Genomic DNA, 23,536 nt, shown 5'->3' on the forward strand with positions numbered 1-23,536 from the left:
GTCGCGCCAAAAGTAATCGCTGCAATCGATAATGTTTCTCAGGCGTATCGAATGCTTCGATTAGTTTCGCATTTTTGAAAATATTCAACATCCGCACTGTAGCTTCCAAACTAAACTGACTTTGTAGCTCAATTGTGGCCCGGGTTTTGAGAAAATACAAAAGTTTCAGCTTAATGTGCTCCAGATAAGGAACTTATTACATGCGCGGTAAAGAAAATAGTTGCTTTACTTAGTTCCAATTGTAAGAAAGGAAGTGCATATTTCAAAAGAGAACTCAATTTGCTCCATTGATGCAGATATTATTTTAAAACAGCAACAATACATAAATTAAATGAATAATCTAGCAGTAATCTGCACTGATGCTTCCTCAGCTCTTTTTTAAAAGTTTGAATAAAAGTATAAAGCAAATGAAACTATTGCTATTTAATTAGTTGTTGTAAGCTCAGTTGTTTATATTGTAAAAAGCGATAAGGTCCGAGCTTGAGCACAGAATTAAAGTCACGCTGTTAGTTTTCAAACATTTGTTTATTGTTTATAAACATTCCTCTGTGTCGTTCACATCGTGTTTTACATAGATCTTCTATCTGTGGCTCTTGTCTTGGGGTTTGTTCTTTTGTTGGGGGTTAGTACGGTTGTGGCGGAATCTGGAGGCCCTTGGGCGCACCTGCGATTGCCGCCCACCGTGCACAGGTGTCAGAGTTCACCGGAGAGTGTGGTAGTGTGGGTGTGTGTGTGTTTTGTTAAATTCTTTTGCCTCGGAAATAAAATGCTATGCTTGTCTTGCAATACAGTTGCACATTAGTGTGTATATATATATGCAGTTTATTCAGTAATATTCTTCTTTAGCTTGCAACTCTCTGCTTGCAGAGCCTCAATTTAAGATTCGTTTTGGTAATAGCATTTAAAACATATACATATTACTATCATATATGGGTTTGCTTTAGTGTTATTCTTTGTTTTGCCATATAGTAAATATAATTTATTTAAAATTCAAAAACAGCTATAAACAGTTTATCGTAAACAACAAAACTCCGGAAAGAGTCATAAAATGATATCCGCGAGTGTAAGTGCTGGATGAGTTTCTGTACGTGTAGGTATATATGTATTCATATATGTAGGTATATAGTGTCTGGATCTGAACCGAGGGATGGATAGCTCCTGGGAAAAGTACTTGTGGACCTTATGTCCTGGTGTATATGTATGCATATCGCTCGGTTAAGTGGATACTTGTATGTATGTATATGCCGTATGCTGTGTTCATACTATGCGGTGCTGTCGATGGTTATGTATAATGTGGCTGCCCTCCCTCGGAATTCTGGGTATATAAAATGATCCTATGGGAGGAGGGCCTATCTCCTGCACTATGTATGTATGTTCGTATCTATGCATATAATGCGCACGCTAGGTGGCCAGATTAACTCATATCAACATCAAACATTGTCCTATATCTTGGGTCTGTTCAACCTATAACGCATATTTCTATATCTTGTATTTGTCGTTACTCATCTGTACTTATACATTACTCTACGCGATCGTGATCGTTCCCTCAGGTGCGCTCTATATGTATACTATCCCGATTCCTCGAAGTGCTGCCTCGTGCTCCCTTTGACCAAAATAAATGCACTGGCTGACATTGGAGGGGGATTCCCCTACACTCGGATTTTCCCCATTGGAATCGGGGCTGTAGCTATGGTGAAGTGTAGGATGATCGATCCCGATCCTTTGATCTTGTCTCGATGGTGAATCCTAGATGCGGTTTTATGCTCTTGTCTGGTTGCTAAATGCATAATGCCTGATTTACCTCGAATATAAATTACATACATACATATCTAGAAAATAAAAGTACATGGACTGCTACTTATATTGTTTTTCCTTTTTATTTATCGTTTTATTTATCTCTGGCCTATTTTAGTATCTTATTTACTTTAACTTCCTTCCTCTACTGATTTGTGCTTTCGTGATGGGCTATGCGTTGCATTCTGCTTGCTTTGAGAACGTTTTCGAAAATAATACAATATTTAATATAATATAATATAGTACATTCATGTGTTCGTTCGACTTGCTTTTTGGTCAGTTCGTGGGTGTTTCACTGTGGGTGTTCTTATGTGTGGTATATGTTGTTGTGTGGGTGTGTATGTACATGTCGTTTTGGGCTAACACTTGCACGTCGTTTCGCTCAGTGTAGCACTGTGTTCGTATGTATGCGTATACCAACTAAAAGGAAAACACAAATGAAAGTTTTGCTTCTGTTTTGTTTAATATTTATATATAGGTGTATATATAATTTGTTTTATTCACTTTCTCAGTTTTAATTTAAATCAATAATCAACATCATTTTATATAATTTCATATAATTTGTTTAATATGCAAGTATATATAGTTTGTTGTCTTGTTTGTTTCATTTTGTTGCTGTTGTGGTTAGGCTTCGATTTTTGTTAGTAATTTACCATTTGTTTAATACATAATACATATGTGTGTTTGTGGGTGTGTGAGTGTGTTTTGTATCTGTGTCTTATTTAGCTGTTTTTGGGCTTGAGATAATTTACAGTAATTATTTGGAAAAGCAAAGTTATTTATTTTTATTGAACAATACTCGTAATAAGTTGCATAACTTGTTCTTCCTGGCGTCCACTTCGATTTGTTAAATTTAGATGAATTATATTACATAAATATTTTTGGTATTTTCTCGATTTGTAAGTTTTGCATTCTTTGTTCTTTGTGTACTCCTACGCATTTCTCTTGCTTCAGTGAACATAACTACAACTGTGTAAGTGGGTGTACAGGGGATACACAGATCCCTAACTACGCTTTATCTTTATCATTATCATTATAATATACCATTTACAGGACAAAAACATCTAATGTATTAGTTGAATTTCATTTACTTTCAATATGGAAAAAATCAGAAAATCATGGCTCACTGTTAATCCTTCGTCTCGACTTTGATTTCAAATTCGAATATCGATTTCAATATCGGATTACATTTTTGTTAGCTTAATTAGCTAGTTTGTGTTTTAGGTAGGTAGAAGTTTTGCTGCCGCCGCTTTTCCATATTAAAAATCCCAAATTCTTAGTAGGCTTGTGCAGCAGGAGCACAAGTTTATATAAATGTATATTGTTTAGATGTCATATACTTGAATATAATATAAATAGTAATAACTATTATTGTTCTTAATATTTCTTTTTCTGTTTTAACATTTTTGCCATAATCATTTAGTTAGTATGTATATTTTCATTAGGTCCTAATATGATTTCTAAATTAGGGAATGTGTTAAAGTCGGAAACGAGTAAAACGACTCATAGATAGTTATAGAAACCTTAATATTCGAGAAGAAGAAGCTACCAAACTAATAGTTTAAACTGGAACGCAAATTTAAAGCTAACAAAAGGAAAAACTTATCGAAAATGGAAACCTTTCCCAAACTGAGCCATATTTCTACAAAGTGTTCGAATTAAAAAAGAATATCCCAATCTGATCCATTGTGCAAAATGTTCGATATTTTCTTTAAGTTTAAACTGATGATATATTCCGTTGAAATCACGCTTCAAAGTTTAACTTTTGTTATTTGCTTTTGGTTTTCGGTTTTTATTTTGGTTTCCCTTCTACTTATTCGTCTGATTCTGTTAGGTCGTTATACATAATATTTATATATAATATATATTTTATGATTTCCCTTCCATTCTCCTGTTAATATGTCTGCCATGTCCATTTCTTTTAAACACACATAGATTAATACTTACACAGTTAAGTACGTAATGCTCAATAATTTAAACATAATAAATAATTTACATAACAGTTTAAGTTGCCTTTACGTTCTTGTTTTGTTTCATATATGTATATGCATTAGTCAGTAATATTATTCACTAGTAATCCTTCAACGATTGAAAAACCAATTTAAAACCGGAAAGATCCCTCTAATCATTGCACTAATTTAAAAACGAAAGTAAACTTAACATTTAAAAATCATACTCTCTCGTTCGTCCGTTAAATAGTTTGAGTATATAGAGTTTTTGCATTTAAATAGAACATACTCGTAATTTTCATAGTTTGGAAAATCTCAATCAGGGACAACAACAAATTCATAGATCTCAGAATGAATTCATGTGTGGATTATACATGTATGTAAAATCGATCGAACTATTTCGGATTCCGGCCAGTGAAAGGGACACATTGCTTTCTATATAGGATTTCATAGCTTTCACTTCGCTTTGCTGTTCAACCAATGAGATATAACTTAGACACCTATGGTATTACTTAATCGGCATTTTGTGTGTTCCAGTATGTTTATGTTGAGATAACTGCATAGATGAACAATTTTTGCATTAACTACGATATTTCGCTGATTGTTGCTTGTCGTTTCGGGTGAGGAGGATCATTTGTAGCTGATGATGATGCATTCGATTTCAATGTCTGACGGTTCGCGTAAGTGTTCTTTGGTTACTTTTATACGTTTGATAGATGTGCTGCAAGTCTGCCAACGATGAGATCAAGTGGAGAGGTTAGTTCTTAAACTCGAGTGGTAAAGGTGTCTGAAAGTATGCATTATTATTATTATTGTTGCATACTTTCAGACACCTAGATCATATCAATGTTTCCTTTTGAAGAGCGACGTTTCTGGTGCCCCATGTTTGCACTCACCTGCATTGGTTATCCATGGCGCCGCCTTACTTCATGTTCTTCAGGATCTCGTCGGTCTCCTCGGGATCCTTGAGGGTGTGCCACTGGGCGATGGGCCGGCGGGGCGAGGCCAACATGTCCGACCAGTGACGCAGCTCGGTTCCGGTGCCCATGCAGCCAAGTATGCAGCGGCCGATGGGTTCGGAGGTTCCAATACGATCGTAGTCCACGACGGTCACAACGAGACAGATTTTCTGTGCGCGATTTGGGGGGGAGAGAGATGGTTCAAGGAAAGTACCGGCATTAGTAGGGGTATTCTGGGTGCAGGTACTTTCAATTCGGTCTATATCTCTTTTGAACGGGAGGGGGCTTCGCTTTTGAGTTGAAGAACTTCTTCGGTATTCGGTATATCGATATACGTGTTCTGTTTTTGGGTTTCAAGTTGTTTTTTTTTCGGGAATTGAAGTGGGAACTGTTGTTCGCTAACAGGCAGACACTGTAACTACGAATGCTGTACTGGGAAGCAGGTTATAGACAGAGGTTTTCGGCACTACGTGGATTAATATCGGCTTTTTCAGTGCTGTATATTAGATACGAGTATAGTGCAGGCTAGGTTTAATCGTGGAGATCGTCGGTTGGAATACTTCCAGTTTGCACAAGCACTTTGGTTGTGGTATATTCATTTTTTCAGTTTTCATTTTTAGTTAAACATCTAAGGGCGTTCAAGCAATACCAAAAGCTCCTTCCAAAAAAGGAATATGCTTGCTGTGGAGTAGTATTCCCTTATGGTGTTCATATTTTTTGGTTGTGAATTAACAAGCAGATCATGCAAATGTCTAAGGCTAAGAATGAGTAGCTTGAAATAATAAGAGTGGGTAAACAAACTCAAGAACTTCCTAAAAGCTTTTGATTTGCGTAAGGTGAGAAGCATATGAAGATGTCGGCAGATTCGGATTCATGTTGGGACGAGAATATATATATCTCGCCAACTTTTAACCTCGGGGACTAATGAACAAATTACTTTTCTCGATACTTGAATAGCAGACACTTAAGCTGTGGCAAAAAGAAAAATGTTCATTAAATACGTGTAAACGAAAATGTATAATATTCAATCCCATTTGTCGTTCTTTGGTAATTGGTCATGGCTGGGGGGTCCTACTTATAGACAGGGGCTAACTCTTTGACTAGCACACGTAACCGTAACCGTAATGGTAACCGTAATGGAGTTCTCCCAGTTTCCAGATCGCTTGACTATATGTTTGTTTGATTGGTATGATTGGTATTCATGGTGATACGCTATACTTCTCTGTGTTGGCATTTATTGGGTATTTATATACTGTGTAAACTGTATTTGTACTGTAGCTGTTGTGGTGCGATTGGTATTCGATATTCAAATCAGAAGACAGTGTCAAAATAATGTACCCACTGCGATTTGGTTGCTGCGTGGTGCATTATTGACGCCGCTGGTATAGGAGTTTGCGATAGTTTGTATTATGGAAAGAGTAGTTTAAGTTGGTATTCGAATTTGTATTAGTTTGTATTCACTGTAGTTCTCTGGAGTGAGCGTAGTGTGTGTAAGGCTCGTGCTTGGCTGCTTAATTGCTTTTTGCATTTATGCTTTTCTGCTCGACTGCTCAACTTGCTTGGATGCTAATGCTTTATGCTTATGCTTTTCTGCTGGGTTGCTTTTTGCTCGTTTGCGAGCGAAGCGGGCACACTACGGCTTGCTCTCCATTCAAAAGGTCGTCTAAGACGGTGTGTGGTTTTGGGGCAACTAGATTGCCAGAGTTTACGGATTCCTAAGCCACTAGGCATGCCTGATTGTCATTGCTTTTCCTCTTGCCAGATTGTCTTCAAATCGATCATTACACATTTAACAACTAAAACATAAACCAAATCAGCTGGGCTAAGCACACATCGAGGCTGGTTAAAACTCAAGTTCAGAACAGAAATCAGATTCCACAACAATTTCTCAAAGACTACACAAACAAAGGCAACAAACTAAAAGATTTGGCTAAATTTGTTGGGCTTTCAGTTTCCATTTTGAATATTTACAATAGTAAATCAGGGATTATCAAACATAAAAGAAGCTCGAACAAATTTTGGTTAAAATTACAACATTTAACATTGAATACTTTTTGTTTTTTTAGGGTTTTTTGATAGGTCTTATAGAACACAAAGATTAAGTTAGTTTTTTGGGGGAAGTTTAGATATCTTTATGGGTAATACGAAGATTGGTCTCTAAGAGTGTTCGGTTGTTTGGTTCAGAGTTTGGTGTTGTTGTCGCTTGTTTTGGAATACAAGTATTCAATATAAGGATATATATATATATATACGGTATATATGTAGTATAATTAACAACAACGATTGCACTTAAGTAGGCTAGTGTGTGTTTAGAGGGAGGTTGGGTACTCAAAACTCGGTTTAGTTTGGTTTCTTTGGTAGATAGTTCAGAAGAGGACAGTAACAGTAGTAACAGTAATAGTAGTAGTAGTAGTAGTAGGTAGTTTGTATAGGCAGTAGGCAGTAGTAGTATAGTAGTAGAGTAGTAGTAGTAGTTGTGGTATTTTATAGGATAGTATAATACATTCTCGCATACTTGTATTTGTTCAAATGGTACTTCAAATGAGAACGACTCATTATAGTAAGGGTTGAGGGTGCATTTTTTGATACTTGTCTTCTTCTTTTTCAAACGTTTGCCATTTTGCATGATTGCAATTTTCACATATGGATCTATAATATTGGAAAGAATTGAAAGAAAGAAAAAGAAAACATTTTCGTTTTTATAACAAAGTAAAATTTCCACAATAATCTGATTAACACATCATATTTGATTTTTTTGTTTTGGTTTCTTTTGCTTTACACACATATAAGTAATGTACACCAAAGAACATTGAATAATTATGTACTTGTTTATATATAGAGTAGATCAATTTTTACTTTGCAAACACAAAAACAAATGAAAAGTCCAACGAGAAAACAAGAAACAGGCCAAAGTGTAAATGTTAAATCAAATAAAAACGTCAATACATATTAATAAAATACGTTGGGCGCCACAAAAATATCCAAAAATTTGAAACCACACTAAAAAGGACCTAAAAGTATGCAGTGAATGTGATAACACTTCGCACTTTTTGAAACTCTTTGAATTGTTTTCAAATTCTCGCAGATTTTTGGCACACAACTGAAAGTGTAATTTTTGACTTTGGCTTGCTGACTTTTTGAAAATCATTTAAAGTTAACATCAATTACTGATTGTACCATAGTTGAACATTTTGGAACTCAGCAACCTGTTAAACTCAAGGCATTGCTTCAAATTATAATTTATATGAAAAACTTATCCGTTTCGTTACACTAATTACTTGTAACCGATTATTGTTGGAGCATTTAAAAACATACTGGAAAATGTTCTGTTGTTTGTAAAAGCCTAGAAGAACTTTTAATTGTTTTGGATATATTCGGCGGCAACGCTTGTAATTCAGCATCTGGCATCAGAGACCCGAAATGATGTCGAGTGTTTAAGTTACGAAAAAAAATTGTACAGATTACATGCAAAAGTGAAGCTAAGCAAGCGATTTTCGGCCATTTTGATTGTTCGGCATAGAGCTTAAAGTCGAATTTGGTTTTCTATTTTGGTTTAGCCAGGCATAGGAAAAAACTGTGCGAATATTTCGGGATGGAAACGCTGCCGCACCACAAATATATCCACTGGTTAATGAATTAATTGATATTTTAGCGTACGCGAATTGGGCTAAATACGGTAAGAAATGCAAGTTGATAAGTTTGGCGCTAATTGATAGTAGTAGAAAAGTAGTTGACAAAAATTAGTTGGAATAAAAGTAGTATCTCTTTGCTCATTTGAATTTGATTTTTTTGTTTTTTTGTTATAACAGCAAACGTTGCCTTGCCGTTTGCCACGTCTGAAGAAGTTAGTACGAGTATATATATATATATTGTAAATAAAAGTAAAAGTATGCCATAAAACTAAAAATAAAACGAACAACGTACGTCACACACCTAGCTATAGCTAAAATTACAAACACAGAAAGCAACAAAGTCGCGAACAGGACCGCCGCAGACCCAAGAACATCATCATTTTAGGGCCACGATCGGTCCCGCCCACGATTCGGTATAACGCCACATTACCAGACAGTCCGCCCACGTCCATCTTCTTCAAGTTCTTGGCCTCCAGGATGACGACGGTTAGCTTTCCGGCGGTCGGCACGTAGCGCAGCGAGAAGCAGATGTCTCCCAGCTTTTCCTGTATGGCGAGATCCGGAGAAGAGTTTACGGAAATGGGTTAGTGGTTAGTTTCGATCGTGCGAGATTCAGTGGTCTTGCATCAAAAACAACATGTCACACAGACGCTATTGGTACAATTACATATACATATCCATTTTCAAAGTATATAGGGGCTAATATTTATATAAGGTTTGGGTCGACCGAGTTTTGCATTATTATACATACTGCTGCAATATACATGGTCGCATCCTTTGGCCACCCGTTTTAACCACCCGTTAAATTTAACTGCCAGTTAAAACTCAGTTTTAATACTTTTTTGGAAAATAGTGCCAAGGATGCGAAAGTGAGCCACATATTAGGAAATTAAGAAGGAGCTTTCACTTAGTTATTTTGTTTTTAGCCACCCAAAGTTATATATCGGTTAAACAAACGACGAACTAAGCTTTAATCGAGATATACGGTTGCAAAGTAACAAGTATATATGATAACCAAGAATATTCGATTATACACGTGGATAGTGGGAGAAATCAAATACACTCGGAATAAGTTCAAGTTAATGGGTTTTTTTTTTGGGTTGGGGTGAACAGTACGGTATTTTACGAGAACTTTAGTTCTTTGTTATATTTTATTTAATTGACATAAAACGAAAACGCCACAAATAAGTACATCAAACATTTACTGCACACGTCTTAGAGCTTCGATTTTGTTCAGTGTAAGTACATAGTATGTATATATACCTATTGACATGTTTATCAGGGAGTAGAGTATATCCAACGAAAAACTAAAGAAACCAATGCAAAGTACTCAACTGAAAGTAAACTCGTTGATATTGTTCAAGTGTTTTTTTGGTTTTGGTTTTGGTTTATCAGGGACTTTTGTGTCTTCTCCGTTTATTATTGATAACTTTACCAAAACTTACAGTTCAGTTTCACTTCTGAGCAGTATGTTAGCTAATATGTTCTATTTTCTTTGACTTCATGTTTGTTTTTATGAAAACACCCAGCTCAAAACCGACTGCACAAAATGCAAAAATATGTTGGTTTTTTTTCAAAAATGTCCTTAGAAACTACTGAGAATTGAAAAGTACAGAGACAGTGAGATAAGAAGTTGAAATCAAGCAGAGTTGAGCCGATTTGTATGTACATTTCAGAGACTAGCTCTAGTATTAGGACTCGTTTTTGGAGGAACATCGAAATGAATAAGAAGTTAAAAATGTACATGATAATTATATTAGTATATATATTACAAATGAAAAATCTATCTAGCTAATACTTATAACACATATAGGTCCCTAGGCTGGTTCGAACCGCTTGCAGTGTTGGGTTTTATATAGATTTTACTTCGATTTCTGGGTGTTGTATCTTATAACACAATAACACAAACCAATGCGATGCCAATTCCTCGATTCGATCACTTCTCCAAGGGCCAAACTAACCCGGGAAAACGAAACTGTATTTGTTGAACTATTAATGCTTAGCTATGGGTGGTGTGGTTGTGTGTTATTTTGGATTATTTGGATTAGTTAAAAAATTAGTTTCAAGACAGAGACAGAGAGCGAGCGAGCGAGACAGAGACAGAGAGCGAGCGAGCGAGCGTTATAGAGAATTTATAGAGTTTTTTAAATCGGAGTCACTTACCGCAACTTTTCTAGGGACTTAAATATTTTGATTCTCTGAATTCGATTCAAGTTCAGTTATCGTTTGTGATTTTGGGTGCCTTTCGAAATATTCTTTGTTAAATGTTTGGTGAATGTCTCATGGTAACAAAAATGTCCATAAATCGTAACCAAAAGTAAAGGTAATCGAACGAAATATCGAAATTGGAAAACAAAAGTATTGAGCATTGTTTTTTTGTATTTGACTGTCATCGAAGCTCTGCTTACACATTACAGTACACAATCAAGTTATGCAACTCAAAACATAAGTACAGTACACACACATCGGGCGAGACAGCGACAGAGAGCTAAACACAAAAGTTAAGACTTAAATAAGCGTTTTTACGTATATAATATAGAATATGGAATATTCGTTCTTCAACTGCTCCAATAGATTGGCTCTCGATTTGGATTGGATTTGATTATACGTTTAATTTGGCAGCTCGAACAGAATTTGAACACAAACACAACGAACAGAACTTTTGAACACATTTATGACGACAACAACCAAAGCAAATAACGATAATTATGAATCTTTGTTCCTTCGATCGTATACTTACATGGTTTTTTGGGCATGTTTCAGGTTTCGGATTGATTTCCCCATGGCATGAGTCAAAAATTTCGAGTACAGTTTGGAAATGTCGAGTTTTCGAATTTTGTGATTACAGATTTGAATTTGTTTTTGGTTTGTTTGGTTTTTTTTTTAGCGATACGTTTAAAAATAATTAAAGAGAAAAATGAAGAGCGTATTAAAAATCATTGAATTCCATTTCCAGTAGAATTTTGATAAGTTTCAATGTGGTTTTTGCAAATTTCGTATAGTTATGTAACCAATCAATGGTCGCATGTCCGTGTTCAATGTTTTTCGTGTGGATTTCTAATACTTAGTGTGAGTTTATATATCGGTATAAAGTCGTAAGCAAAAGGAAAGGCATGCAGTAGAGTAAAAATTGTTCAGAATGGTATATTTGCAGTGTTTCTAGACTAACTGTAAGTAAGTTGTAATATTCATAGTAGAAAAAGTTACAGTTACAGTATTATTATTATTATTATCTGGTAATAAAGCTTATGCCTATTTTCTTGGCATAATGGTATTGGGCCAGGCCTAAACATTCGCTGGATTTAAATTGGCTTAGATGTTGACTTCTCGCAAGGACACCTAAATATTAGAAAATAAATAATAATATCAGTGAAATAAAAACAAAACATAATATCTAAGCACATCCTTGTACTATGCTATGCGTTCATGGATCTTCTATCGGAAATCTTTTTTTGTGAAAATATCTCATTGAAATCCAGCAAATGCCTTCAACTTTCGGCGTTCCGAAAATATTTGATCAGACAATACCATTTCTTTTCTGGCATTCACAGGCGAAAAATTAAAGCTGTTTTCCATCTCTGAAATTGTGTATTTGTATCTTGTATCTGTGTGCGTGTTTGTTGAATTGTGTGTGAGTATTTGTACATGGCTCTGTGTGTGTTTCCGTGTATCTGTGTGAGACATTTTTAGAGCATTCATTCCATCATTTGACCAATTCAATGTAATCAATGCAAATATTTTACAACATTTTAATTTATTTATATAGCTTATCATTTGTTACTTCAGAGAATTTCTTCTGTGCGTTTTAATGTGTGTGTGTGTTAGTGAGCTAGTGAGTTTAATAGAGAAAAAGAGAGCGTGTGTGTTCGGGTATGTTTTGGATAGTAAAAGTTTGACAGACTTTATGCAAGTAACTGGGGTGCAAAAGTTGATTACTACTGTAAGAAAGATATGCAAAAGTTTTCAGTATTTTCGACGTTTAATTGTTCCAATCCAAGTGCAAACAAAAATTGTGTAGTAGTTGCGAGTAGTGTTGTTTTGGGGGGAAAAGATTCAGCAAACTAAACAATTCGATCAGCATGGTCAGTAAATGGCAAAGGATAATTGGCCCAGAGTTGGGCTCGAAGTTTTGGGGGAAATGGAGAGGGTTTGAAGTTAATTTGTATGGGGGGAGGGAAAGTCAGTCAACCATGCTGATTTACTTTAGCTTTTTTCTTATGCCACAGGTTTTCTCAACAAATTAATATTGCAGTGTGATCATTTGCATATGGAAATGTGAAAACATTTGTCATTTTGATTACTCGGTTGCAAACAAGACAGCCCAAACATAGATAAATCGCTTATATTAATACAAAAATTCAACTACAATATTAATGATGCGAGAAAGTATGCAGACGCAACAGTATAGTTATTGGATATATAAAAGGAAATATAGTAGAGACAGAGAAAAGTCACAGAACAATCGCTCAAGACCAATTATTGATTGATTATCGTGGGAAAATAGGTATTGAAGATTCGATTGGTTAGTTGTGTTAGTTGGTTAGATGCATTGCTTATGATAATCGTTGTAGACGGCTTTTGTGTACAAGAGCGACAGTTCACAGGTTATATAGAGGGAAAATCATAAACTCAAATCGCAAATGTATGCAAATGTGTTAAAGAGTTCTCGGTTTTGGTTTTTGGGTTTTTGATTGGTTTAAGTAATAATTGAAAGCATGTTTTTGTATTTACCTTCTACAAAAGTTCAAGAAAACAAGAGTTTATATGTTTCGAAATCAATTTTTTTTGGTTTGTTTCAGAGGGGGGAATTGGAGAAAGAGAAATTTAGAGTTTTATTTTTTTTTTGTAATAGTTGTTGGTGTCGGTTGAGGGTTTTCAAAGAAAATTAAAAAACTGTCAAAGCTCTGTGGGGAAAAATCAAAGGCCCTGATGCCATTTGGTTTTCCCACCAGCTTGCTGTTGGTTTTCTTGTTGAGTATTGCTTATTTAAATGGTAAGATAATTTCTTTGATTTATTTATATTTGCATTTTGAACTGGGTGTGTAAAAAGTTTCGTTAGAGACTCGAACAACTTTTGCTTGTCTGTTCCACGAAGTTTTCAATGTTTTGTTGATATTGTATCTGTTTTGGAAAGTTTTCACTGTAATTGTCTTTGTTCCCTTTGCCCTTAAAAGTACTTCGAGGGTTTTTTGGGGGAGGATGGTTCGTTGACTTAAAAAACAAATATCGGTGGGTGTCGAAAATGCTTGGATTGCTTTCTGCTGTATTTTCATATTTTTAGATATTTTTTTTTTGTTGGTCGTGGCTGAAGTTCGAATGCAAAATACACACAAAACACAATCATCGTACTATAAGTAGGTGTTCGAGATTACAGAACAGAAGTCAACAAATATCACACGATTTCAGTGTTGGCTTGCCTTTGGCTTGCCTTTGGCTCCAAAACTCAGGGCATTACTAACGAACGCATAGGAAATCATAAAGTTAAATCGTAAGGTTCGAATCATAAGAATCATAAGAGACAGAGCTCAACTGATGTTCTTGAGTTCTTGAGTTGGATAATAAACACACTTAGAGGCACATCGAGTTGTATACATAGACAGAGAGATAGTTACGGATAGCTTGGATAGTGGTATACTGGTGACCCCGCGATTTGAACCCGGCCCAGCTCTACATACCTGTCCGCCCTCTCCTTCAACGCTGACCAGGTCGCGCCACTCCTCGATCGTCTGCGCCAGGTCGATGGTGCACAGTGGGACCTTCACCTCGCCGATCTGGTCGTGCTTCGAGAAGCGATCGAAGTCGAATATGGCAAACACTAGCGTCTTGTTCATGGCATCGGCGTAGGGCAAACTCTGCAATCACACATATATGAGTAGGTGTTTAAAATATCCTTTGTTCTGGTGCCAATCTCACCTTGAAGGTGAACGTCTCGTTGAAGACCGGACTCAGGGTCTTGCGGTGCACCTTGGTCTCGAACTTCTTCTTCTTGTCGGGCAGCAAGTACACCTTGACATAGGGATCCGAGGTGCCGCCCATATCCAACGCGGGAAGCTCCTCGGCTTGGATCACCGTCACGGCCAAACTATTCGAGTTGAAATCGTACTCCAGCTAAAAGAGAGAGAGATTCGAAAGGCGACAGCAACAGGGGTTTTGGTTTTCGGCCAAAAAGAGACAATGGAAAATAATATATTAGTACAGCGGTAAAAGTGGATTTCTGTTTTATATGTTAATGTGGTGGCTAGATCTAATTATGTGGGTTTCACACAAGGAAAGATTCCCCGCTAAAGAAATTTAGGCTTTCTGATATTCAAACTAGATTCAACATCAAATTTTCTTCGCAAGAATATAACCCAGTGGAAACGCAATTTTTTTAGGTGCATGTCATTTGGTTCAGTGTACATGAAACATTAAAAAGGCAGTTGTTACAGTATTCATTGAGTTTGTATTCTCCTCTTTGTGGGTGTGTTTTCCATGTCTAGAACATCAACTTATGCAACCACCTATCTGAGTTACGTTTGGTTAGTTTCGTAAGCTGGGGGATTAGTTTTCGGGGCTGCTGTGTGGTTGTTTTGGGTTGTCCTGGCAATTGGCAATTGGGAGCTGGGGAATTGGGAATTGGGGGACCTACCTTGAAGTTGAGGCGACCCAGCTTTTGTTCGCTCTGCTTGTCCTCCTCGTCGCCCTCCTCGGCATTTTCGGTGAGTTCCTCCATATCAGGCTGAACCTATGACATACCAGAACCCAATAACTACTAAGATTTGATGGCGCGTCAGACACTTACTTTCTCCTTGTACGCCGATCCCAACAACTGTACCGACTTCATGTCGACACCCTTCTTACCCTTACCATCTTTGGTTCTTCGCTTCTTCAGGAATCTCCGCACACAGAAGAAGATTATACCAAAGACGACCAGGAACACGAGTATGATGATGGCCACCACGCCCCATGTGGGCAGCCCCGTGCGCTCCGCGATCACCTCGGTGACCACTTCGCCGACATGCTCGATCTTTTTGATCACCGGCAATGAGGTGGTGGTGGATTCTAAATTAAATATTGGGTTATACTATATCTTATATATGATATATATTCATTGAACTCACCCTGAGCCTCTGTGGTTGCACTGCGTGTTGTTGATTCCACCTGTGCGATTCTTTGACTGGCCGCCTCCGCCGCCTTCTCGGCGAGCACCTCCTGCTCCTGCCTGTCCACCTCACGGAATTTGGAGTGATGTGTTTCTTGCAGCTTCTGGTCCACGGACTCCAGTTCCGCTGCCGGCTCGGACGCTGGCGCTGGTTCCGCTTCCGGTTTGGCGTCCGTTTCCGATTTTGCATTTGGCGGCATTTTGTTTTGCTGTGTTGTTGCTGAAAAAACACACAATTTTTAGTTTTAATGATTAGCTGTTTAATGTCCAGGCTGTCGCTGCTTTAAAAATAGCGCTGAACTACAGTGTGGCCACAAAGAAATCCCACAAAAGTCGTTAGCAAGTTCTCCTACACTCGCGCATCCTTGAAACACTAGAAATGCGCTGACGGCGTCATCTAAAATGGGCTGTTGAATGGTTTGGTGTTGGTTGGGTGGCAGTGGCAAACGCACCAAGTAAAAGTGCTTATCCTTAGACAGCCAAGGGCACGCACTCTCTCTCCACATATATAGAGTATATATATATATGTTTCTACAATGGCACCCACGCCAAACGCTTTGAATGGCTGAGATCCCCCGTCCCGATTTCGCTCTGTTCTTTGCCCCATTTTGCCCTCTTTCTCCTTTAATTGAATTCATTAATATTAACGCCGAGCTGCTGGTTCTGTTCTCCATCTGCTGCGCAGTCGCTCGGCTTGAATTTTCCGCATTTTACTTCATTTCGTTTACTTTAACAAACTGAAGCCATATTAATTATGGACGGCGGAGGGCTGCTTGAGTTGGGTGCTCGGCTCCTCTTTTAATTTTGTCAGACATCCTTTGACCCTGAACTGCCATTGTTGCAAAAAGGGACTCCCGAGTCCTTTGGGGATTGGTTTTTGGGGGTTTCCTCCAGCTAAGAGTACACGCGGGTACTTAAGTCTCGCTGATTGGCAATTTCTGCCTTCATTTGAGACTGCAATTTGGGGAATTCATCATCAGTTGAACGACACATGTCCAATGTTCCAAATATGAAAAGTGATATATTTTTCACAGAATAAGAAATTGATTCACTCCCACTTCTAATTGATTTTATGTTAAATGGTATCCATTGTTTTGCACCTTTTGTTTGCATTTCATTGTTTTCATAAAGCATCCTGAGCAAAAGATAAATTAATATGTCACCAAAACCACTTATCCTCTCAGCCAGAAAGAAAATGAAAGAAAAGCGTACTGGTGTAAGAGCAATTTAGAGTCAAAATGACTGGAAAGCGCTGCTTCTTCTATCGCCTTTCTCTTGTTTACTTTGCAAATGACGTCAAAGGACATCCATACCCTGAAGCACACACACCCACACCGATAGAAAAAGAACTCGGAAAAGTTGGGAAAACTCGGAGAGCCGCTTAAATGAAAAGCCTGAAGGCAGCTTTGTTTATTTGGCCCCATAAATATGCTTAAAATTCTAATGTTGTGGAGGCCAGGCGCGTGGAAAATTTAGATGCAAACTCTGTGTGTTTGCTCAACATAAAGTTTATATTTTGTGGGTGGGCTGCAAATACAATTTGCATGAATAATGTGCGAAATGAAGTTATGCGGGTTAATTGCCTTCTAGGCGCACACAATTTGGGATTTAATTCAGTTTATGGCCAAAAAATAACAACTTTAAAATCAATAAAATTGAAGTAGACGTACCACAGGTAGCCAATAGAATTATGAATATGGTTTTCGTATAGACAGCCATATTTTTTATTATTTATTATTATATGCAAATATGTATTGTATTTAATTTTTGCACATCACCAAATTGATTGACTTCTATACCACACAGTTGAACTTAAGCGACTAAAGAAAAGTACTGATGGTAGACAAATATACATGCCCTTATCACCAATTTAATTAATTATTTAAGTTGCGAAATTTTTGCAAATGAATAATAAACAAATTCGTTTCTCTTTTCCTCTTATCGCTTTATTAAATGAATTTTGGTCGAAGATTAAACTTTAGACTGACAATTTCTCTGTAATTCATTTACAGCGCAAAAATCTTTTACCCTTCATATGCTCATTATAAATTAATAATATTGTATAATTTTCGACAACTGATTTTTCAATTTTTTTCGATTTTTTGATCAGATATAATCCGTTTTTATTCGATAGCAGTGAAAATATTTGTTTAAAACTGGAATGCCATACCTCGTTGAATTCGGAACAAAATTCCCTATCGATCCATGTACATACATTGAAATGCTAATTTTTGGCCATTTTTTGCAAATTTTGATGATGGTACCCCTTATCGAAAATGCAAAAATTTTTAAGATTTTTTTTTTTCGAAAATCAAAAAATTAGGAGTAGAAATAGTTAGCTATGTTTATTAGCAGCACAAAACAGTCTTTATTTTAGCTGTGTCGCCATTTTTGGGCAAGTTATGGCGATAACGCCGATTGAAAATATCAGATTTTTTAGAAATTTTTTTTTCAATTTTTTATAAAAATAATCAGTTTTTTTCGATAGCAGTAAAATATTTGTCCAAACTGGAATGCATACCTCGTTGAATTCGTAACAAAATTCCCTATCGATCCATGTACATACATTGAAATGCTAATTTTTGGCTAATTTGTCAATTTTTTTTTTTGCGAAAATCAAAAAAGTATGGATGGAAATAGTTAGCTATGTTTATGTCTTTATTTTAACTGTGCCGCCATTTTTGGCCAAGTTATGGCCAAAACGCCGATTGCAAATATCCGATTTTTTAACAAAAATTATTTTTAGATTTTTCGATAAATAATAATATTATATTTTAAAGCCGCCAACTTGTTTTACATAATCTATATAAAATGGGGGACCACGCCTCTGTGGCCACTTGAGGCCAGAAGGAAAATTCCGGAGAAATCAATAAATTTAAATGCATCTAGGACGAGTTGTGCGGCACAGAAGCTGCCTGGAAATGACTTCTCGAGGTGGCGGAGGGAAAAAAGAGAAATGCGGCAGGAAAGCTAGAAGATGTCACGATTTCCGTGTGATCCCCTAACAAATTGCGCTGCAGCCCAGTGGCAGATAAATAAAATGGATAAACAGGAGCTTCCTGTCCTGCGGAAGACTCATCCATAATAAATGTGCACGCAACAATCAGAAACACCTCCCGAAAGTTGCCCGGAAAATGGCAATCACCCAAAAGGTGGAGCACTTTGTTATTCATATTTTATTAATGCACCAAAAAATCTTGGAGGGTAAAAACTACCCGCAAGAAAAACACCTTTACATTAATAGGACCAAGATGTGCAACTGCTACGATTTCCAGGAAGGCATAAGAAGGTCACAAATATTGTATGCGGCACTTGCCACATTTTTGTCATTCTGCCAGCTTTTTCAGCTTTTCGTGCCACTCTTGTGCCTTTGCCCACGGGTCAACGGGGCGTATGAGTCTGCTGGTTATTTTGCGGTGCCCACTTGTCTGGCCCCAAAGAAGTGGCACCTAAATAACAAACTACGCAGTCTAAAGCGGCTTCTTGTCGGTTCGAAAGTTGAAATTATATTTAGGGTCAAAACAGCTGCTAGCAGTATTTGTTATTGGCACTACGACTTCTGTGGAGGGCTTGTAAAAAGCTCGAGTGGTCAGTGAGTTCATTGTTGAGGGTTCGATTGATGGGAAAACATTTGCAGTAACTGTCAAAAGTGCCATAACCATGAAGATAATGCTGCTTTTTAAGGGCAGTCTTGGAAAATGAAATAAGGTAATTAGGTAGTAAAGAAAGTAACGCTAACATCTCTCAATAATAAGTAAAAGTTTTCATTACCTTAGTTCCATTCTTGTTAAGATTCAACTCAAAATTCTAAAATTCAATTACCACACCTCCTTCTGATTTCGCTTTTGATGAACTTACTTAACAGAACTTTCGTGTCGAAGACCCTACTAAATAATTCAAAGCTCAGCTTGGAGCTGCAATCAGGAAGGATATGTGTGCTTTCCTGGTTATAATTGCTAGGTTTTGACCTTTGGCGAAGGACCTATAAATAGCCAGCTGTCTGCTGCTATTTCATAAATTGTGGGCGGTGGTGCAGAAAAAGCTGATAAGGCTGCGTGGGTTACTGGGTTGCACTGCAGTGACACAAAGTGGAGCTGGGGCACACAGATATCAGCAATTGGCTGGGCATTTTCGATTAGCGCTGAGTTCACATAGCGATAAGATAAGTGGGTAAAAGGATACTGCGCGCAAGCCAGCAAGAACCCGAGTAAATATAGAGTGGTCTACCGGTCTGACAATCAAGCTGTCAAAACAAATTAGCATGGAATGGATGGACAGGCAGTCATTACCCATTACCGGGTCCACAAACAAACCCAACAGCGAGCTGCTCCGCAAATGGCACTCGGTATCAGAATCGCAATCCGATTCGGGTGCGGATTCGTTTACGGATTCGGATCTATGGCAACATCTGTGGAACCCACGCACGTAATACGGGCGAATCGAGTAGAGAATCGGCAGGAGGCTCGTACGAAGCTCCCAAATGGGGGAAGCGGTTAAACTTTCTGGCGAGCCGGAGAGTGAAAAACTCTGCGAGCGGAAGGATGGAAAAGCGGAAAAGCGGAAAAGCCACACATGCCCACAGCTCTCTCGCTCTCTCTCTTTCTGTGTTTCTGCTCTCCTTACTGCGCACATAACCCAGAGAAGGCAACAAAATAAAAACTCGGAAAATGGCAAAGGAAATAAAAAAAAAATGGAAATGAACATGAAGGCAAAACCAAGCTAGACGATGGAGCACGACATTGCCTTAGGACAGAAGAATGGCTGTCGGAGAAAACCAATTTTCCACATCATTATGCTTTTCGCTTTCATTGAACAATCGTCTCGATGTTTTCAAAATCCAAATTAGTGCCCATGCGAACATTTCATTCATATTCTCGAATTTCACACAAAAGGATTGCTCTACCTTTTTCGTACCACAAAGGGTCAAAAGTAAGCGGCTGTTCGGGCCAACTTGATTATTGGCAATTATGTGCGGATTGCCGAGCTTGTCTGCAGCATTTTTATTGCCATGCTTCGGCAATGCCCTTAATAGCCCGCCGCCCCCCAGGAATTCCTGCCCAACATGGGGCTGTCCAAAGCTAATTAGCAAAGACCAGGACTAAATCAGGTTTAGCTCTTATTAGACGAAGATAAGAAAGGACAGGATGAATAAGTGATGTGTGGCATTGGGCAGAGGATTTGGCAGTCTGGCAATTAATCAAGTTAATAAACCTAAAATATTTTGGATCTTTAGGATTAAAGGCGGAGCAAATTCCTGCGGCATAAGAGGCTACAAACACTTTGAATCTATTACTTAACTCGATTACTTAAATATTAATCTAATTAGAGTTGAAGCAGTTGACCAGAAAAATATGTAAGAGTAATTTAAGTAAATGAAAGGTAGACAACATATTTCACAAAAGAAGTTTAATCCTTTTTCCTATTTTGTTAAATTCTATCTAATCCTTAAGCGTGTTATATACATTTCACTCTATTTACTCGATGGGCTGCCCCAAAAAGTGTGCAACGTTCTTGCAAGTACCAGCACTCACCCCCTAATCAGAAATGCTGCCAATGTTTCTCCTTTCCAATCAGCAATCGGGATCCAGATCCAGACTAGCGTTAATAGCTCGGTCGCTGCGGTGCTTAATGCGCTTGTTTATCGTTCGCTTTATTAGTTGGATGATGGGTTTTGAGCAGCGTTTAACGAAGTGTGACTCCTGCGAGGGGAGCGGGGAGCGGGGGCGGCAGCAGTGGCGACTGTTTGGCAGGAAGGATATGGTGATGCGGGTCCTGGCGCTTCGTCGATGTGTGTGTGTGAGCTGCTCCTGCTGCTGCCTGTTATTTGTTTTTGGTTTTTTTTTTGGTTTTTTGGTTGTGGCTGGCTTTGGCTAGTGAGGCCGCGGCTCGCTAGTCTCACATGAATTTCGTATACTTTGTTGTGTCATTTGTAATGAAATTAATTGATTTTATTTATATTTATTTGCATATTTTTGCAGTACGAAGGATGTCAGCGGAGAGAGAGGAAGAGAGAGAGATACAAAGAGAGTGTGAGTGAGTGAGTGAGAGGGTGGGAGAGATACGTATACGCAGCGTATACGTAATATCAAAATACAATGGTGTGCGTAAATATTGATAGAGCGAATTTGGCTTTGTGTGTGTGTGTGTCTGTGTTTTGTGTCTCCTTTCGCCCAAAAGAGCATGTGTGTGCGTGTTGGTGAGTGGGCAGAGAGCGAAAAATAGAGAGAGAAAGAGAGAGAGTGGGAGGTTGGCAAATTCGCTTTTTCCTCGAAGAAAGCAAATTCAGGATAGAGATTTTCTTAGGGCCATTTCTTTCGTCCTTTTCAGGGCCTCTTTTTGACTTGAATAGAGCTTTCCGCTTTCTCTCGCACTCAGACACACTTCAAGTTGATGGGCAAATATCTCTTTTTAATTTGAATTTTTTATTGTTTAATTGTGGGGCGTTCAAGGACTGTTTTCCGTTTTGCCGAATTCACATTGATATGCATTTAAATTCTGGCATTCGACTGGCCAACAGCAGCACAATTGTCGGGTGGGAAAAATCAATATCCCCGCAAGTGGCTCACATGCGTTTTCACTTTCAATGATAGCCCATTTTTCAGCGCTTCTTTCATCTTCGCCTTGCACTTTCGAATTTTCAATTCAAATTTTCTAGCATAGCTGCCATTTTTTCTCGACATTTGCTGCAAAAAATTCTGATACACAAAAAATGTTCTCCTTTTTTTGTCAGCGCGTGCTAAACACTCGCACACACACAATCGCAAACACGCACCCACACACACACACACACATATATACACACGCGCACAATACAATTCGGGGCTTTCGATGGCCTTTTCATTTATATAACAAATAGGAAAACACTTTCACCACTTTGCTTTGCTTTCAACCAATTCTGTTAAATTTTTATAATTTTTTATGAACACATTTTTGTAGGATTTTCCATGGGCATTGCCACTTTTTGTATGAGGCTCTAGAATTTTTCTTTCCCATTCACCTTCAGCCTAGCGCTTTGTACTTCAGCAGTCAACTTCCACGGTCGATGTTCATTCGCGTTTTGGCCCACACGCTCCAGGAGCAGCGCTGAAAAGCTTGGGCCACTCGCCAACCAGCGAGAGCGAACCGGTTGGGGCATCGATTTTGGCTTCTCGGCCAGCGGGTGGGCGGGGTGGTGTCCACCATGGGGAGCTTTTGGCCAGCGGAGACCTCTAAGGGGAAGGGTCTGGGCCAGCTGCACCCGGCTGAGCCCCTACAATATTAATATCCAAAGAAGGATCATCACAATGTGGGGTTTTTTCATAAATTTCTCACTTTATAGGTGAGAATTGAATAATAACTACTATTTCTTGTCTGTCAATAATTTCATGCCAATATTTTAACATTTATTTTTAGAAAATCAAAAGGATGTTCTCGAATCCATGCAAATCTCTAGTTTTTAGAAAGTTTCTCTCTTTAGATTTTCCCAAAGGAGGTAAACATCTGATTGGGAAGCACATGTAAAGTGGAAAGCTCCTTCAGAACCTGTTCGCAGTTTGTTTTTTCGGTACATGCGTACTGGGCGGAAATGCCTCAATGACACACAAAGCTGCCAGCAAGGACATTCAATGGGTGCGTGGGGGTTGAAAAGCTGCTGAAGAAAGCTTTTCTCTACTAAGTTTCATGTTCCGCCTATTAAAATTGAGTTTTGACATGTAGATGGCGACACTATATCGTTTATTGCTGACGCTAATCTGTAAATAGTATTAGTGTGACAATAAATCTCTTTAAAAGGATCTATCCGTGCCTACTTTTGGGCTGACATGCCCATCCCCATCACATTTTAATGCCACAAGTTAATAATATAATTTAATTAATACTTTGTATCAACAGAAGTTTAAAATGTTATATTTTTTATATGCAATTGAGATTTCCGTTATTTATACGTTATTGTTTCGTTTGAAAAATGAGTAGAGAGCAGAGATTTTACTTACCCTCTATAGATTAGCTTGTAAGTGTTATGAGTACGTATAGAAATGAATCATGAATTAGTATGGGAATATAAATACATAATGTAATTTTTAC

General features: G+C 37.9%; 1 protein-coding gene across 9 annotated transcripts; it reads right to left on the bottom strand.

Annotated features, from left to right (window-relative positions):
* Nucleotides 1–506: 506 nt before the first annotated feature.
* LOC120444149 (synaptotagmin 1) lies at nucleotides 507–22,537 on the bottom strand. Of its 9 annotated transcripts, none has more exons than XM_039623725.2 (11): nucleotides 22,473–22,537; nucleotides 21,007–21,388; nucleotides 15,435–15,695; nucleotides 15,116–15,375; nucleotides 14,963–15,052; nucleotides 14,248–14,442; nucleotides 14,010–14,186; nucleotides 8,765–8,873; nucleotides 7,218–7,351; nucleotides 4,640–4,872; nucleotides 507–4,472 (listed from the first exon to the last, which is right to left on the bottom strand). In XM_039623725.2, the coding sequence occupies exons 3-10, from the start codon at nucleotides 15,673–15,675 to the stop codon at nucleotides 4,666–4,668; spliced, it is 1,413 nt and encodes a 470-aa protein (XP_039479659.1). In that variant the 5' UTR covers nucleotides 15,676–15,695; nucleotides 21,007–21,388; nucleotides 22,473–22,537; the 3' UTR covers nucleotides 507–4,472; nucleotides 4,640–4,665. The 9 variants fall into 9 exon arrangements, with proteins under 9 accessions (XP_039479659.1, XP_039479657.1, XP_039479658.1 ...); XM_039623723.2 differs by having other exon boundaries at nucleotides 8,765–8,879; XM_039623724.2 differs by having other exon boundaries at nucleotides 14,963–15,058.
* Nucleotides 22,538–23,536: the final 999 nt, after the last annotated feature.

Source organism: Drosophila santomea, chromosome 2L, assembly GCF_016746245.2.
Source record: "Drosophila santomea strain STO CAGO 1482 chromosome 2L, Prin_Dsan_1.1, whole genome shotgun sequence".
NCBI classification, from domain to species: domain Eukaryota; kingdom Metazoa; phylum Arthropoda; class Insecta; order Diptera; family Drosophilidae; genus Drosophila; species Drosophila santomea.

Excerpts from the sequence above, each read along its gene's own strand:
- LOC120444149 (XM_039623716.2), bottom strand. The coding sequence starts at position 15,675 with ATGCCGCCAAATGCAAAATCGGAAACGGACGCCAAACCGGAAGCGGAA. Across the intron at positions 15,376-15,434 it reads TGCAACCACAGAGGCTCAGG|AATCCACCACCACCTCATTG; the intron begins GTGAGTTCAATG and ends TATTTAATTTAG. Across the intron at positions 15,059-15,115 it reads GATCGGCGTACAAGGAGAAA|GTTCAGCCTGATATGGAGGA; the intron begins GTAAGTGTCTGA and ends GGTATGTCATAG.